The 16,405-nt window shown below is 39.9% G+C and overlaps 1 protein-coding gene across 1 annotated transcript in view; it reads left to right on the top strand.

Annotated features, from left to right (window-relative positions):
- KDM4C (lysine demethylase 4C) overlaps positions 1–16,405 on the top strand; it is a 543,890-nt gene that overhangs the window by 395,770 nt on the left and 131,715 nt on the right. The window contains exon 16 of the mRNA XM_089678131.1: positions 3,475–3,530. Within this exon, the coding sequence (XP_089534257.1) occupies positions 3,475–3,530 (56 nt within the window). The remainder of the gene's footprint in view (positions 1–3,474; positions 3,531–16,405) is intronic.

The following is a 16,405-nucleotide window of genomic DNA, read 5'->3' as shown; positions in this document are numbered from 1 at the left end:
AGTGGGTGGATGCAGGGCGGTATATTTTAATGGTGGGCATACCACACACTTTTTTTCTGGCAGAGATTTCTTCTCATTTTTTCATTCAGTCCACAGGCTGCATACATAAAAAAAAGAACACAGCATATACACCCAACAAGGATCAGCGATGTACTGGTACATAACTGGACTTTGAATGGTTATACCAGGATGATGCCTACAGCTGCAGGCATCATCCTGGTATTGTTTTTTTCAGCTGGCGATCGGATTTCATGTAGAAGCAATCCTAGTGGCTAATTAGCTGCAGGATTGCTTTTACAAGCAGCGGGAGATGATGCCCCCCCCCCCCCCCGCTGCCTTCCACAGCCTTCTCGGGCAGTCTCGTCCCATCGGGGGAACCTGAGAATGCAGCCGGTGTTTCTGCCAGGTGACCATAGAGCTCATTGGTGACCAGAGTGGTGCCAGTCATCTCTATAGTCTAAGAATTCGGAAGCTACAAGCATTTCATCACTTCAATTTCGTAGGATATAAACAGCGCCATTTGTAACTAAAAAGAAAAAAAATTGCCCCTCCTATGCATGCACAGCTGTGTGCACAAGCCTTGACCCTGTGCTGGTATGTAAACAGCGGTTGCACCATGCATGTGAGGTATTGCCGTGAATGTCAGATCAAGCACAGTAATTCTAACACTAGACCTCCTCTGTAAATCTAAAATGGTAGCTTTTAAAGCGTTGCCTATGGATATTAAAGATGTTTGCAGTTTGTCGCCATTGCACGGGGCATGCACAGTTTTAAAGCATGTCATGTTTGGTATCTACTCGGCATACCGTTATCTTTTATATTTTACCAAATAATTGGCCATTATATTGTGTTTTTGTGCATTAAAAGTAAAAAAAGTACCATGTGCCATAAAAAATTGTAGTACCCACCATTTTATTCACTAGGGTGTCTGCTTTAAAAATATATATATAATGTTTAGGGGTTTAAATTAATTTCCTAGCAAAAAATACTGATTTTTTTCATGTGAACAAAAAGTGTCAGAAATGGCTTGGTCTTCAGGTGGTTAGAAGAGTGAGTGATGTGTGGCATAAACTTCTAATGCAAGGCATAGAATGCCCCCACCCCCCAAAACGACCCCTTTTTGGAAAGTAGACACCCCAAACTATTTGCTGAGAGGCATGTTGAGTCAATAGAAGAATTTATTTTTTTACCACAAGTTTTTGGAAAATGACCAAAAAAATTTTTTTTTTTATTTCACACAAAATTGTCACTTAAATGATTTACTGCTCACACATGCCATGGGTATATGTGGAATACTCCCCAAAATACATTCTGCTACTTCTCCCGAGTATGGGGGTACCACATGTGAGAGACGTTTTGGCAGTCTTGCCAAGTACAGGACCCCAAAATCCAATAAGCACCTTCAGGCTTTTAAAGGGCTTGTATTTCCTCATTACACTTCCAGACTACCTATCACAGTTTCGGAGGCCCTGAAATGCCAGGATAGCACCTAACCCCCCCAAATGACCCCATTTTGGAAAGTAGACACCCCAAGGAATTTGATAAGAAGCATGGTAAGTATTTTGCAGATCTCATTTTTTGCCACAAGTTTTTGGAAAATGAAGAAAAAAACAAAAACCTATTTTTTCTATTTTTTTTTTTCTATTTCAAAACCTTGTGAGAAAAAAAGGAGATCTGCAAAATACTTACCATGCCTCTCTTTAAATTCCTTGGGGTGTCTACTTTCCAGAAAGGGGTCATTTGGGGGGGGGGGGGGGGGGGTTGGGGCTATCCTGGCATGTCAGGGCCTTTGAAACTGTGATAGGTAGTGAGGAAGTGTAATGAGGAAGTTACGCACCTTCAGGCTTTCAAAGTGGTCCTTGGATTTCAGGCTCCTGTATGTGGCTATGCTCCCAAAAAGTCTCACACACGTGGTATCCCCATACTCGGTAGAAGTAGCAGAATGTATTTTGGGGTGTAATTCCACATATACCCATGGCTTGTGTGAGAAATAAATCATTTAAATGACAACTTTGTGTAAAAAAAAAAAAATGTTTTGTCGTTTTCCAGAAACTTGTGGAAAAAAATAAATCTTCCATGGACTCAATATGCTTCTCAGCAGATAGCTTAGGGTGTCTACTTTCCGAAAAGGGGTCATTTGAGGGTGTTTGTACTATCCTGGTATTTTAGCACCTCAAGAAATGTGATGGGCAGTCAGAAAGTACAAATTGTTTAAATTCCATTATCTATACCATAGTTTGTAGCCACTATAACTTTCACACAAAGCAATAAATATACACTTACTGGGATTTTTTAACAAAAACATGTAGCAGAATACATTTTGGCCTAAATTTATGACGAAATTTTATTTTTTTGGATATTTTTTATGACCAAAATGAGAAAATATTGTTTTTTTCAAAATGTTTTTTTTTCTTCAAAAATTTTTCTGGTTATAGCGCCAAAAATAAAAAGTGCACAGGTGATCAAATACCACCAAAAGAAAGCTCTATTTGTGTGAACAAAAGGACATAAATTTCATTTATGTACCGTATTACATGACCGCACAATTGTCCATTAAACTAGCGGAGCGTTGTATAGCAAAAAAATGGCGTAAATTGCAGTATCTATACCATAGTTTGTAGACGCTATAACTTTCACACAAAGCAATCAATATACACTTATTGGGATTTTTTTACCAAAAACATGTAGCAGAATACATTTTGGCCTAAATTTATAACTAACTTTGAGTTTACTATATATTTTTTATAGCTGAAAGTAAAAAAGTTTTTCTTCAAAATGTTTGGTCTTTTTATGTTTATAGCGTGAAAAATAAAAAGCTCACAGGTGATAAAATACCACCGAAAGAAAGCTCTATTTTTGTGAAGAAAAGGACGTAAATTTCGTTTGGGTGCAGCATTGCACGACCACGCAATTAGTTGAATTAGTGCAGCGCCGAGTAGCAAAAAGAGGCCTGGTCAGGAAGGGGGGTAAATCCTCAGGAGGGCAAGTAGTTAAAATATATTAGTATTGTGCCCTGATGACATTATTTGCATTTTCAGTACTGTATGGATGAATTAATTCTTTATAGAAACACATTCACAGTTTTAAATACTGCTCCAAAAGCTGGATATATATTGAGTTCAGTGTTATGTTTGTTCTTTTTTTTACATTTTTTTTCTACTGTCTGATCAAGTGTTATGCTTTGAATATTTTGCATTTTACAAGTTCTAAACAAAACTGATGTCAAAATGGATCTCAAACAGAAGAGAATATTTCTTTTATTTCTAGAAGTTTTATAAGCTGTTTTTAAATATATTTCTTTTAAATTATGTTTTGTGAACGAGCCATTACAAAACAATTTTAAAGAAGTAGAAATAATGAAGAGAACAGACAATTGTATGATTTATAGATTTAGTTTTGCCTTTTAATGCAGAGAAGGCTGATTTTCAAGTGGACTTGTGGTTATTCATGCTTTATATTTTCTCTTTGTTTTAGGAATGCTGCCTTTGCTGTTTAAGAGGAGGGGCACTGAAACAAACTACTGACAATAAGTAAGTAACAGTACCACAAGTATTTTCTTTAACGTTTAACGCTAGACAGATATAAAAGACACTTTAATGCAGTTTTGTATTCATTAATACACCATTAAATGTGTTTTTTTAAATACCTGCATTTGCCATTGCATCAGCCTCTTCCAATTCCTGTACAGCAGAGATAAGAGAGGGAGTTGATGAAGCAGCACAATAAACAACCAGTTAATTTGCTAACAAGAAACATGCTGATAAAAAGAGAGAGCAGAGTGAAAAAAAAAATGAGCTCATCACTGTTCTACTTGTCCTTTCCCCTGTCCAGGCACAGGCTGGGGGTGGATTCATGGGAACCTGAGTTTAAAGGAAGTGGGTTTAATGATGAGAGTCATTTTTCAACCTGGACGACTGAGCGCATCGAGTGGTGAAAAGATTTATTTGGGGAGGCAGCACTGGATTGAATGTTAGTTTTGCACCAAGGGCTTTTCTTTCTTTTGCCAACCTATGCCAACATTGTACCAAAACATGGTGATTATTTAGTAGGCATAGTTGTTTTATGATCACTGATGGGGTACTTTAGCTGTGGCTTATATAGTCCACTGTACTCTGTGCATCCACTGCACTCTATGTGGTAATTGACAACTTAATATGGTGCTAACTGTGACAGGATCTTTGAAAGATTTGTCCCCTAAATTTCATAGCAACAGTCCCTTATTGGATAAAAATTATCATCCATTCAGGAGAAAGGACTTAAGTCAGTGAAAAGAGAGATTTGGTGTGCTGTTGCAGATAAAGAAGGAACATCTTGCCTGTAGGGAAAAAAGGATCCAAACCCACTATGTAAGTGTCAGGCCAGGAATATAGGTAACAGTGCAACAGTTCAGATATGCTGAATATGCAGATAGTTCAGTAATATTTCTGGATCAGAACTGTATGAACAACTGCAGATGTCAGTAGGGCAGCAAAGACTGGGTCTGAATCTGATAACACAGGAGAGTGAGGCAGAAGCGTAGTCTAGACAAGCCAGGTCACACACATGTAAATCAAGTATGATTGGTGCACAATCAGCAGCAAGGCTGCTGCAGGGTCAGAACAAGCTGGCTCTTACATGGTAATACACAGAACGGGCACAAGCTGGGTCAAGCAAGTGCACAAGGTAGCATCCATTATCATGAGCAGTGGTGGTGTGTACAACAGGTGATTTAAACATGGGCATCAAGTAGCTGGCCAATCACTGTCATTTCTAGGTAAGGGCTGCCTTGGGTGAAATTTGGTTAGTTTTAAAGGGACAACCCCAAACCTGGTACTGACAGGGAGAAAGAGTAATGGTGTTTCCTTGCACTAAAGGAGCATGACATTGCTGGCTACGTTCCCCCAGAGACTGCCTAGATTTCACAAAGAACAAAAGGGGCTATAATGAGCTCCCCACTGAGACCATGTACCGCTGAACAAGTTACAGTACACCTGGTTGCAGAGTACTATATATGTCTGCCATGTTACTGGTAGAGGCTAAAGCTGGCTATACACTCATTGAATTTTGGCCAGTTGAGCAGGGTCTGACCAGATTTTGATCAGTGTGTGGCAGGCCCTGCTGAAAGTATATTGTTTGATCAGCTTATGTTGAGGGGGTATATTGGAAAATGTTAAGTCAGTGTATTCTGACAGCTGTGAGTGCCGCCATCAGAATACAATGTCTTGGTTAGGGTTATTCCACCTCATTTGTGTGGATGGATGAATCTGTTCGCTAAGAAAAAACAGTGTATGGCCAGCCTAACTATGAGAGCTGCCATGTTATTGCTGCATATCTAAGTTACATTTAGGAGTGTTGGTTTTGATACCAAGCATGATAATCTTATTTGTGGATCAAGAGTCTTATGTTGATGCCTTACAAGAGTTACATTACAATGTTGTTTGCATCCAGACAAGTTTGTCCAGTAACTCCAGCTGCACAATCAGCAAATAATCTGGCCACTAAGAACCTTTAAAAGCAGAATTTGGAGATTGTGTGTGTGTTCAGAACAGGGTGAGGGTTAAACAGCAACTTAACTGTGCTCACACCAAGAAAGGTTGATGCATTATCCTACTGTCCAAGTGCTGTTATGTGGGTGCAGCAGTCTGAGGGCACAGGACTTCTGGGGAAAGATGTGAGCTACCTCACCAAAGTGCGCTTGGAGACTAAAGAATATATGGCGGTCCGTCATGCAGATGGAATGTGTCTTCTGGAGTGGTTGAAGCTTCGGTCCCCTAACTCAAGAGAGTTCCTGAGTGCTGCATGTGAACTTGAGCACACAGAGTCGTGTGACCCTGGAAGCTCCTAGTGATATTAGGTGCCTTGAGTCTAATGTTAAAGCAAATTCCCTTTAATGTGTCTGTGTCCTAAAGAAAAAGCATAAGCACCACTGCTTACAAGTTGGTGCTTTCAAATATCAGTAAATCTAGTAAGACTATGATGAAATGAGGGACTGCTAATGTACACAGCAGTGATATTCGGAGGTTTGGCATGCAATAGATGGTTTGTTTTTGTGGGGGTTTTTTTGTTTACCTATGTCTTTGTATGTTTGTTGCTTATGTCTGTACATTAACAGGTAAAAATGTGACATCATATTGATATGCCAACTGGGTAGTACTTGTTAGAGATAGGTGGTTTGAGTATTTAAAAGTGTTAAACAAGCAAACATAATGCCACAGTAAAACAGAGAAAAGTATGACCATGTGTTGGTGACTTACTACCAGTTATATGTGTGGCGGCACCAGCACAATTCTAGTGCAGGAGCAATTAAAAAGCTTGCTCGAACTGACTCGTCACTCTCACTATGGCTGTAAATAAACATTTACCAAATTAAAATAACACAAAATACACCTGCCAAGTGCCAAACAAAAGAATTTGTATTTAATAAAGTCTGTGTACACACTACATACAGTGCCTTATATTGTGGCAGTGCGGTATCCTGCCATGGTGGAAATCACAGTGGTGACCCAGGATTCTCAACCATACAGGTTGAGGGGCTCCAGGCAGTTCTCATAATGCAGAGGAAATGGGTTTATTGGTTTCCTCTTTGGTTTGTAAAGCCTGTTTTGGGACCTGTAGCCTGGAGATTTCTAAGAGATTTGGGAGGGATGAAATCTCCAATCCTGGGCCCATATTTTGAGAGCAGCCAGCACGATGATTGCACAGGTGTGTGCAGGCCTTTTTGTGGAGGCCAGGCCATGATTCTGGGCTCCACCCTGGCAGACAGGTGTCAGGAGGGCTCCACCCCGGCAGACGGGAGGTCTCTGCCTTGGAGTCAGGTGGGCTTCACCAAGGAGAGGTGAAAGCCAGACTAGCTGTGTGCTAGAGGTTTGCTGTGTGCACAAAACAACCTTTTGGAAGGAGTCTGCAGGAAAGAGACATAAAGCGGTATACCTGAGAGAGCCAGAAGGCTGACATTTGTTACATTTGTGTGATGGTGGATACCCCTGCGTGGGAAGCATTTTGGTTATTGAACTCTTTCCTTTAAATAAAATTGGGCAAAAAGGCCCTTAAAAAGAAGCGAGTTGCTATGTGCTTTGAAGAAGCTCTACCATTTTAAAGCGAGTTCCCACAATACCCATTGAAATCTTCCACATTTTGTCATGTTACAACTAAAAATGTAAATGTATTTTATTGGAATTTTATGTGATAGACCAACACAAAGTGGTACATAATTGTGAAGTGAAAGGAAAATGATAAATGGTTTTCAAAATTTTTTACAAATAAATATCTGAAAAGTGTGATGTGCATTTGTATTCAGCCCCCTTTTACTCTGATACCCCTAACTAAAATGTAGTGGAACCAATTGCCTTCAGAAGTCACCTAATTAGTAAATAGATTCCACCTGTGTATAATTTCATCTCAGTATAAATACAGCTGTTCTGTGAAGCCCTCAGAGGTTTGTTAGAGAACATTAGTGAATAAACAGCATCAGGGATAAAGAGGTGGAGAAGTTTAAAGCAGGGTTAGGTTATAAAAAAATATGCCAAGCTTTGAACATCTCACGAAGCATTGTTCAATCCATCATCCAAAAATGGAAAGAGTATGGCACAACTGCAAACCTACTAAGACATATCCGTCCACCTAAACTGACAGGCCGAGCAAGGAGAGCAGTAATCAGAGAAGCAGCCAAGAAGCCCATGGTAACTCTAGAGGAGCTTCAGAGATCCACAGCTCATGTGGAAGAATCTGTCCACAGGACAACTATTAGTTGTACGCTCCAAAAATTTAGCTTTTATGGAAGAGTGGCAAGAAGAAAGCCATAAGAAGTCCTGTTTGCGAGAAGCCATGTGGGGGCACAGCAAACATGTGGAAGAAGGTGCTCTGGACAGATGAGACCAAAATGGAACTTTTTGGCCTCAAAGCAAAACGCTATGCCTGGCGGAGAACTAACACTGCACATTACCCTACACAAACACACCATCCCTACTGTGAAACGTGGTGGCAGAATCATGTTGTGGAGATGCTTTTCTTCAACAGGGACAGGGAAGCTGGTCAGAGTTGATGGGAAGATGAATGGAGCCAAATACAGGGCAATCTTAAAAGAAAACCTGTTAGAGTCTGCAAAAGACTTGAGACTGGGGCGGAGGTTCACCTTCCAGCAGGACAACGACCCTAAACATACAGCCAGAGCTACAATGGAATGGTTTAGATCAAAGCATATTCATGTCTTAGAATGGCCCAGTCAAAGTCCAGACCTAAATCCAATTGAGAATCTGTGGCAAGACTTGGAAATTGCTGTTTACAGACACTCTCCATCCAATCTGACAGAGCTTGAGCTATTTTGCAAATAAGAATGGGCAAAAACTTCTCTCTCTAGATGTGCAAAGCTGGTAGAGACATACCCAAAAAGACTTGCATCTGTAATTGCAACAAAAGGTGGTTCTACAAAGTATTGACTGGGGGGCTGAATACAAATGCACACCACACTTTTCAGATATTTATTTGTAAGACACGTTTCTTCATTTTTCTTCCACTTCACAATTATGTGCCACTTTGTGTTGGTCTATCACATAAAATCCCAATAAAATACATTTACGTTTTTGGTTGTAACATGACAAAATATGGAAAATTTCAGGGGGTATGAATACTTTTTCAAGGCACTGTAAGTGTGTCAAATAATAAAAGTAATAACAATTCCATATAAGTGCATCCAAGTCCAGTATAAAAAGTCTGTGATCAATATCAGCCTTGTGCACTCAAAGGAAACGCTTCAAAATCAATATTTCTTCTGGTGTAATAGCAAACCTTCTCTTCATGCATGCACCCTTGTGCATTCACCCCAGTGTTAAAACCAGCTGCTCACCTTGTATCCAGACCTTTAAATATTAAGGAGGTCAAATGAGCTTGTTAGGAAACCAATGCAGGCATCTCAGCGATCCCTAAGAGGCGTCCAGCACCCAGAAATGGAAAGGAGCCACACATGAAACATAAGACTGACATAGTGCTTTTTTTAGCGCTAACTTTATTTAGTGTATTTACTATTGGCGTCCAGTCATAGAGGTGATTTATCTATTCTAAATCGCTTTTATTAACAATGGTTTAAAGATTCCCATTGACAAGTCACTTTTAAAAATAATTAAGTTTTAGGCTTTAGGAAGTGAGTTTTCTCGTTGCAGGGGGGACCCTGGGGGGTGTATCTATAAACAACTTGCATAGCAGTTTAAGCAATAATTTGGGGAAAGCACCTATGGAACCAATATCACATAAAAATAAATGTGCATGTATCAAACAGATATGTTAGGAAGAGCTGCTAACTAACCTCTGTAAAACAAGGTAATTGATCTGAACCACAAAAAAAGAAATAATATATCTCTAGATAATATTTAAATGCATGAACACAAACAATAATATAATATGAAAACATTTATATAACAAATAAATATAGCGAATGAATCTATAAAGATCAGTGGAAAAGTCAGTGAGAAAAAAAAAATAAAATCAATGAAAAAATGTATGAACCAGTGTCTAACAAAAAAATAATTCATAATATAAAAACATGTACCAAAAAATATGTAAGAAAGTGTCCAAAAAATTAATTAATACGTGAACCGATAAATCTGCTTTAACTTCTCATATAATGTGAAAAAAACGTGAAAAATCCACCACCAAATGAATTGGATTCACTCACCAGAGCTCCATGCTGGTAAGATATCAACCAGCTATACTCTCTTATGCTCTGGGAGAAACGATCTACAGTAACACACACCAGCTGAAGGAAAATCCTTGAAATAGTGATTGGCTCCTCATATAATCAGGAACTCTTTCAAATAGCACTTGCTCCTCATATACTCAGAAACTCCTTCAAGTAAAGCTGGCTAATATTTTACCGGAATGGAGCTCTGGTGAGTGAATCCAATTTATTTGGTGGTGGATTTTTCAAGTTTTTTTCACATTATATGAGAAGTTAAAGATTTATCGGTTCATGTATTAATGCATTAATTTTTTGGACACTTTCTTATATATTTTTTGGTACACATTTTTATATTATGAATTATTTTTTTGTTGGGCACTGGTTCATACATTCAGTGATTTTATTTTTTTTTTCTCACTGACTTTTCCACTGATCTTTATCGATTTATTTGCTATATTTATTTATTTATTTAATTTTTTCACATTATATAATTGTTTGTGTTCACTCATCTAAATATTATCTAGATATATATTATTTTTGAAGAGCGCTGCTTTTTTGCACAGCAGTATGCCCAGTGAAATTGTATGTACATTCATTATATGTGAATGGGGGGCAAAAACAAATGTTATTAGACTATTTTATGTACTGGATGCCTTCCAGTGATCTAAAATGTAAAATACTACATTCAGGCAAACATTTGCTCTGCCGAATGCCTACGCAACACTTAACCTCATAGTGATGATGCTTCCCCCTGCAATTTAACACTGGTCTCTGCATCCACTCTAGTTTCCATTTCAGGCATGCTTCAAACAGTCTTCTTGACAAAGGCAGATTTTACTGCAACTATGCCACAATTTCTCAGACAGCTAACAGCTTAAATACGAACATCTCTGGCCAGGGCTCCAAATTTGCCAGGCCCCTTTTTCAGCTCCTCTCCAAGCATAGAAGACATGGACCTAGAAAATAGAGGACCCAGAGGCAGTGCCAGAGGAGGTTGCAGAAGATTTCTCACCCCAGACTCATACATACCTGAGTTTGTAGCTTCACTGAATATGCATTATAATCTGAAGGGCCCAAGATCAACAGTCAGCTGTTTGTAAAATTAAATAGTCTACAAAAACAAGCAAACCCAAATAGCTTTCTAGTCCTGATATAACGAAGACTACACAAAATGGCTCCTGCCAGTATGTGAATCCCACACTTGGGCTTACGGTCACCCATTTTTTTGAGGGGTGCAAGACAAGCCACATGAGCTCAGTAAATAGTCTCAGTTACCAAACGGCCCACACAGTATCACAGCTGTAGACTGCTACACTCCACCTCATAGACATGTGCTGATTCTGTCCTGCTATTTTCCAAGACTCCTTTGCATGAATTAACCCTTTCAGGACCATAGTCCCTGTAATAAGATTTTGGAGGCTCTTTCCCACGCAAAGTCTTTATGAATTTCAGGTCCCAAATGAGGACTACCAATCCAAACAGTACTGGAATCGGTCCTCTCCTGTTTTGCCAGACTACCCTGGAACCCTCGCTCTGCATGGGTGAGAAACCCTTGAGTACTAATAATTTTTATTGAACTCTCCCTTAAATGGACCACAAACCAAATAGTGGAGTACCTGGAGTCCTGTACAGCTTGCAGATGTGGATATGCTCACTTCTGCTGTTCCCAAAAAGTGTTGGTATTGTTGCATTTGATTCTCCCCCATCTTGCAATACCCCTTTGAGTACAAAGAGACCTGCCAAATCTAAGAAAATTTCACATTCATGAACAAATAAAATGGGCAATTTATGACATTTGGGTCAGTCCAGAAAATATTTTCACTCTTCCGAAAACCTTTGCGGAGTTACATCCAGTGGAAATAGAGTTCACTAATAAGTGACCTGTTCCTGTAGTTGATTATGCCATCTCAGTCTTAAATAAACACCTCACTCTGGCATTTGGCAATGATCCTTCATTCAAAGAATCTGCAGACAGGAAGCTTAAGATTCTTTTAGAAATTTCCTAGCTTGGTCAATCTTAAGTCCAGCCTTAATAGGGAAGTGTTTCCTTCCTTATAATTGGAAAGTGACAGCAACAGTTGCCAGTCTTTCAGGCAGGAGAGGTGTGCTCCAGGCCCTAATGGTCCAGAGAACATGGTTATCAGTGAAAGCCGAGCTCCCCATGGAGCTCAGAGCAATAAATAAGGATGGCTCGGAAACACTCTACCCCCCCCCCCTTTCTGCAAGGACACTCAACCAGGGTGCAGTCAGAAAACACCACAGCTGTGGCCTACATCAACCACTAAGGAGGCACCAGGTGTCAGACAGCTTTGAAGGAAGCAAGCTGGACACAGTCATCAACTTTAGGAGAATGACTGTTGAAGCCCAGTCTTAAGAAACAGAAAGATCTATTGTCGTACCTGGATTTCCGCCTTTGCCTGGTATGAACACAGGCATTTCAATCCCAGAATTATTCTGTGCCTCACATTCTGGTCGTCCTGCAACTAGGACTTGATTAGGACTTCATCTGAAGGGTGGGTTTTGATCTTGTCCATTCTCTTTTAAAAACCTCTGGATGTCCTCTCTCTTGTTAGAAACCTACATTCACAGTGTATCTTGGATCAGGACCTCTTACAGCACCCTATGCTTCCTTGGGACCACAAATTGGTTCTCTGTTCCCCATAAACCACTCTTTATTTTCTGGACATAGTGAGAGCGATCAGAGTCTACCTCAAAGTAACAACTTCTATCAGGTAAATGGTCTCCTGATTTTATTCTATCTTCAGGAGCTAGCACGGGACATCCTGCTTTCAAGTCTACCATCACTAGATGGGTAAGAGAGCTGATTGCTAGATCTTACACACTATTTCTATTTTCTATTATCTGCTAGAACTAGGGATTAACTTGTTGATAACAAAACACTTAATCATTTTGTTTTATTTTAATTTCAAATAGAACTAAAGGCACACATTTTTTGTCATTTTGGTAGAGTATTTGAGGATTATAACCACATCAGGTTTTTTTTACATTTTGTCATCCGTGTCCCATTGAATAGATTTTTCTTCACTTCCTGGCCCATAGCTAAAACAGGAAGTGAGAAGAAACCCCTGCAAAGTGAAGGAATCCCTCGTTGTCACTAGCGTCACCAGAACTAGTGTCCCTGTTGGAAGATTTGTCCTCTATTACTTTTCTGGGGACAACGCAAAATTTTGGATTTTCATTCACTTTCGAAGATAATGGTAAACTAGACCGATAAAGAGGTTGGATTGGGGGCACAGACAGTAATAAAAACCTGACAGGTATTCTCTCAACTCTATCTCAAACTAAAAAACAAAAAATTTGTGCCTTTTAGTTATACTTAAATTTATGCTTTAACCACCTCCCGCCCTCCATATAGTAATGTGATGGATGCAAGTTGGCTCTCTCGTTCTGCTCTCGCTCAGGGAGCGCGCAGCGCGGCGATTGTCAGTGCGCTGTGTCTCTCGGACACAGCGGATCACCGATCACAGAAAGAGCCGAAGATGTCGGCTCGGTCATGTGATCAGCTGTGTCCAATCACAGCTGATCACATGTAAACAGGGAAATGTCGGTTATCGGCATTTCTCTCCTCTCAAGCTGTCACGCTGACAGCTCGAGAGGAGAGGAGAGCCAGTAATCGGCTTTCTGCAGAGGGGACATGTACACTGATCATCAGGGCACTGATGATCAGTGTGCCCTGATGATCAATGTAGCCCCCAGCAGCGCCGCCTGTTAGTGTCCATCAGTGCTCATCAGTGCCTCGTGCCAGTGCCCATCAGTGCCACATCAATGCCACATATCAGTGCCCATCTGAGCTGCCTTTCAGTGTCACCCATCAGTGCCAGTCAGTGCCACCTATAAATGCCAATCAGTGCTGGCAATCGGTGCCTGTCAGTGCCATATATCAGTGCCATGTATCAGTGCTGCCTTTCAATGCCCATCAGTGATGCCTGTCAATGTCCATCAGTGCCACCTACCAGTGCCTCCTCATCAGTGCAGCCTATCAGTGCCCATCACTGCAGCCTCATTAGCCTCATCAGTGAAGGAGAAAAATCACTTATTTACAGCATTTTATAACAAAAACTAAGAAAAAAAAAGTTTTTTTTTTTCAATTTTCAGTGGTTTTTGGTTTGTTTAAGAAAAAAAAAACCCAGAGGTGATTAAATACCACCAAAATAAAGCTCTATCTGTCACAAAAAAAATGATAAAAATTTCTTATGGGTACAACGCTGTATGACCGCGCAATTGTCATTCAAAGTGTGACAGCGGTAAAAGCTGCAAATTGGCCTGGGCAGGAAGGGGGTATAAGTGCCCTGTAGGCTAGTGGTTTAAGGTTTGCCCATTGCTTTTCAGCTGCTATTTTGTAAAGAGATTAGTAACTCTGGTAAAACCAATATTATAAAAAATCATGCTGAATCTATTTGCGCTTTATCAGAGTAACCAGTGAGTAGATGAGACACTTTGCTCTTCATATAGTGTTTGTGTTATGTATGTATGTGTTATCTATCTGCAATTTGAGCTTAAAATGCTCTTTATTGTCAGATAATTGGCCTGTGTATCTTTAGCCATTGGTTTTTATAAGTTTTTATTCTAGTTTCTTGCTTTGGTCCAAATTATTTATGGTTATACAGGGTGTAGCATACTTACACATTAATGATAAATATATAATGGGTTTTTTTTTAAATTGGGTGCCACAAAATATACACATTTCTACCAACACATTCTATGTCTAGCACTTATCAGAGCTAATGAAACTCCTTTGTCACTGTCTGTGAGAACCTTATCATACTCCAGCGCATTTCCTTCATTAGTCATAGAGAAACTCCTGATTACTTAATCTTCCTAGTTTTGTCAAAAAAAAAAAAAACCCAGAAAACTACTTCGGAAATAATTAATGTTTTCTTAGTTTGTTCCATAATGAGCTGTCTACTCGAAACGTTTTTGCAGGTTGTTTTGGCTCAATCTAGCAAGTGCTGATTTTCACACACGTTTTTGACAAATTGTTTTTTTAGTTCACAAAGGTATTTAAATATTCAAATCTTTCTGTGCCACGTGTTGGGATCAGTTCCAGAAAAATGTTTTTAAGGATTATTCAGCCTCCTGGCTATTTGTTAAAGCTCCACTTGCCCAGTCTTAGCTTCCCTGTTGGACTGTTGGTCTCCAGCCCTGGTAATCAACCTGCCCAAACACAGACAAAAGCTGGCCATTTACAGCTAGATTTTTTTTTTTTCATTTAGCCTGCAGCCTGAACAAAAAGAATCAAACAGATTCCTCCATCCACGCTAAGTAGCGTGGATGGACAAATCTTCTGTTGTGGCTTTTGTATTCTGACAGCCAGCACCAACAGCTGTCAGTTTACCTAAGCATGAGCTGCATTTGAAAGGATAAAGCTGCTGTCCAGCGAACAATTTTCCATTCAACTCCTTTGATTATTTTTTTAATCAAAGGATGCTGGGTGGATGGCCATCCACATAGCAAATTTTGGCCAATTCATCAGGAACCAGATGAAATTTGCAAAGTGTATGACCAGCTTAATGCTTGTTCAGCTTACACTTACCGGGCTGTTCACACAGAAAATACCAACTGTTCTTTGCAGGAACTGTCTCTCTCAGGATTGTTTACCAGATTAACATCGTGATAGTCAGTACATCTCTCAGACACAATATAGAACCTGATGCAGACAACAGTATTTGCCACATCATGCTATGTACCATTTTCAGTACATATTATGGACGTTTCTGGAGTAAGGTTGCAGAATATGTAGAATATCAATGAGTAATATTGTTTTGAAGATATTTAGTCAGTTTAGAACTGGAAAGAGTCTTGAAAATGGGCTTTATTTCTGCTTTAAAGTATCCTTGTTTTGAGAGGGATACATGGGTGGCCATTGCTCTCTCCTCTCCTTCAGGGTTGTTGAGTCAGAAAATAATGTAAGCAATTGATCAGCATGGCAGCTATGCAGCTAGCATTTCCAGGAGACCAGGAGTAGCATACTGCAGATTTCAGCCATGACTGCGTAACTACGTTATTGCGATGCGCTTTTGCACATTAGTGCACTGTGGTTCAATTTTGTGTGGTGTAATGCATTGTGATGTGCTGCATTAGGAAACACACACAAAATATGTTTAAATTTATACCTCAGATAATTCCCAATAAATGCACCTTCAGACTTCAGATCAGCCCCAATTCCTGCACAATCAGACCTCAATCAGCCCAATGCTTTCACCTTCAAACCTAAGATCAACTCCAATACATGCACATTTGGACATGAGATCAGCTCTGATTGCTGCACTTTCGGATCTCATATCAGCCCCAGTTTCTTTAACTTTAGATCTCCTATACACCCTAATTCAGACCACTCAGATCAGCACCAATGCATGCACCTTCAGATCCTAGATTGGCCCCAGTGCATGAACTTTCAGACTTCAGATCAGCAAGATAAGGAAGAGTGTAAGCATGCAGGCCTTCTCACACACCAAAGTCCTTAGCTGTTGTCTGGAAATCATATTCAGTAATGTTGAGAAATGGGTTATTAGAGGTGGTTAGAGTTCGTACATGATAGCCTAGTGTGGGGTGTTTCCCATGGCATACAGACATTTCCTCTCCTTGCCCCTGTACCCTTTGTCCGCCATTGCTCACCTCTGCACTCCCTGCAGCTCCTTTCACCGCTGCTTTCACCAAGCACCTGTACCAATATTGCAACTCTGCACACCTCTTCCTCCACACACATCTTCCACTAATGTACCCTCCACACACATC

Source organism: Staurois parvus, unplaced genomic scaffold (assembly GCF_062004578.1).
Source record: "Staurois parvus isolate SC_StPar_1 unplaced genomic scaffold, SC_StPar_1.0 ptg000198l, whole genome shotgun sequence".
Taxonomy (NCBI): domain Eukaryota; kingdom Metazoa; phylum Chordata; class Amphibia; order Anura; family Ranidae; genus Staurois; species Staurois parvus.
Note: the sequence above shows the minus strand (reverse complement) of the source record. Positions and strands in the feature narration are given on the sequence as shown.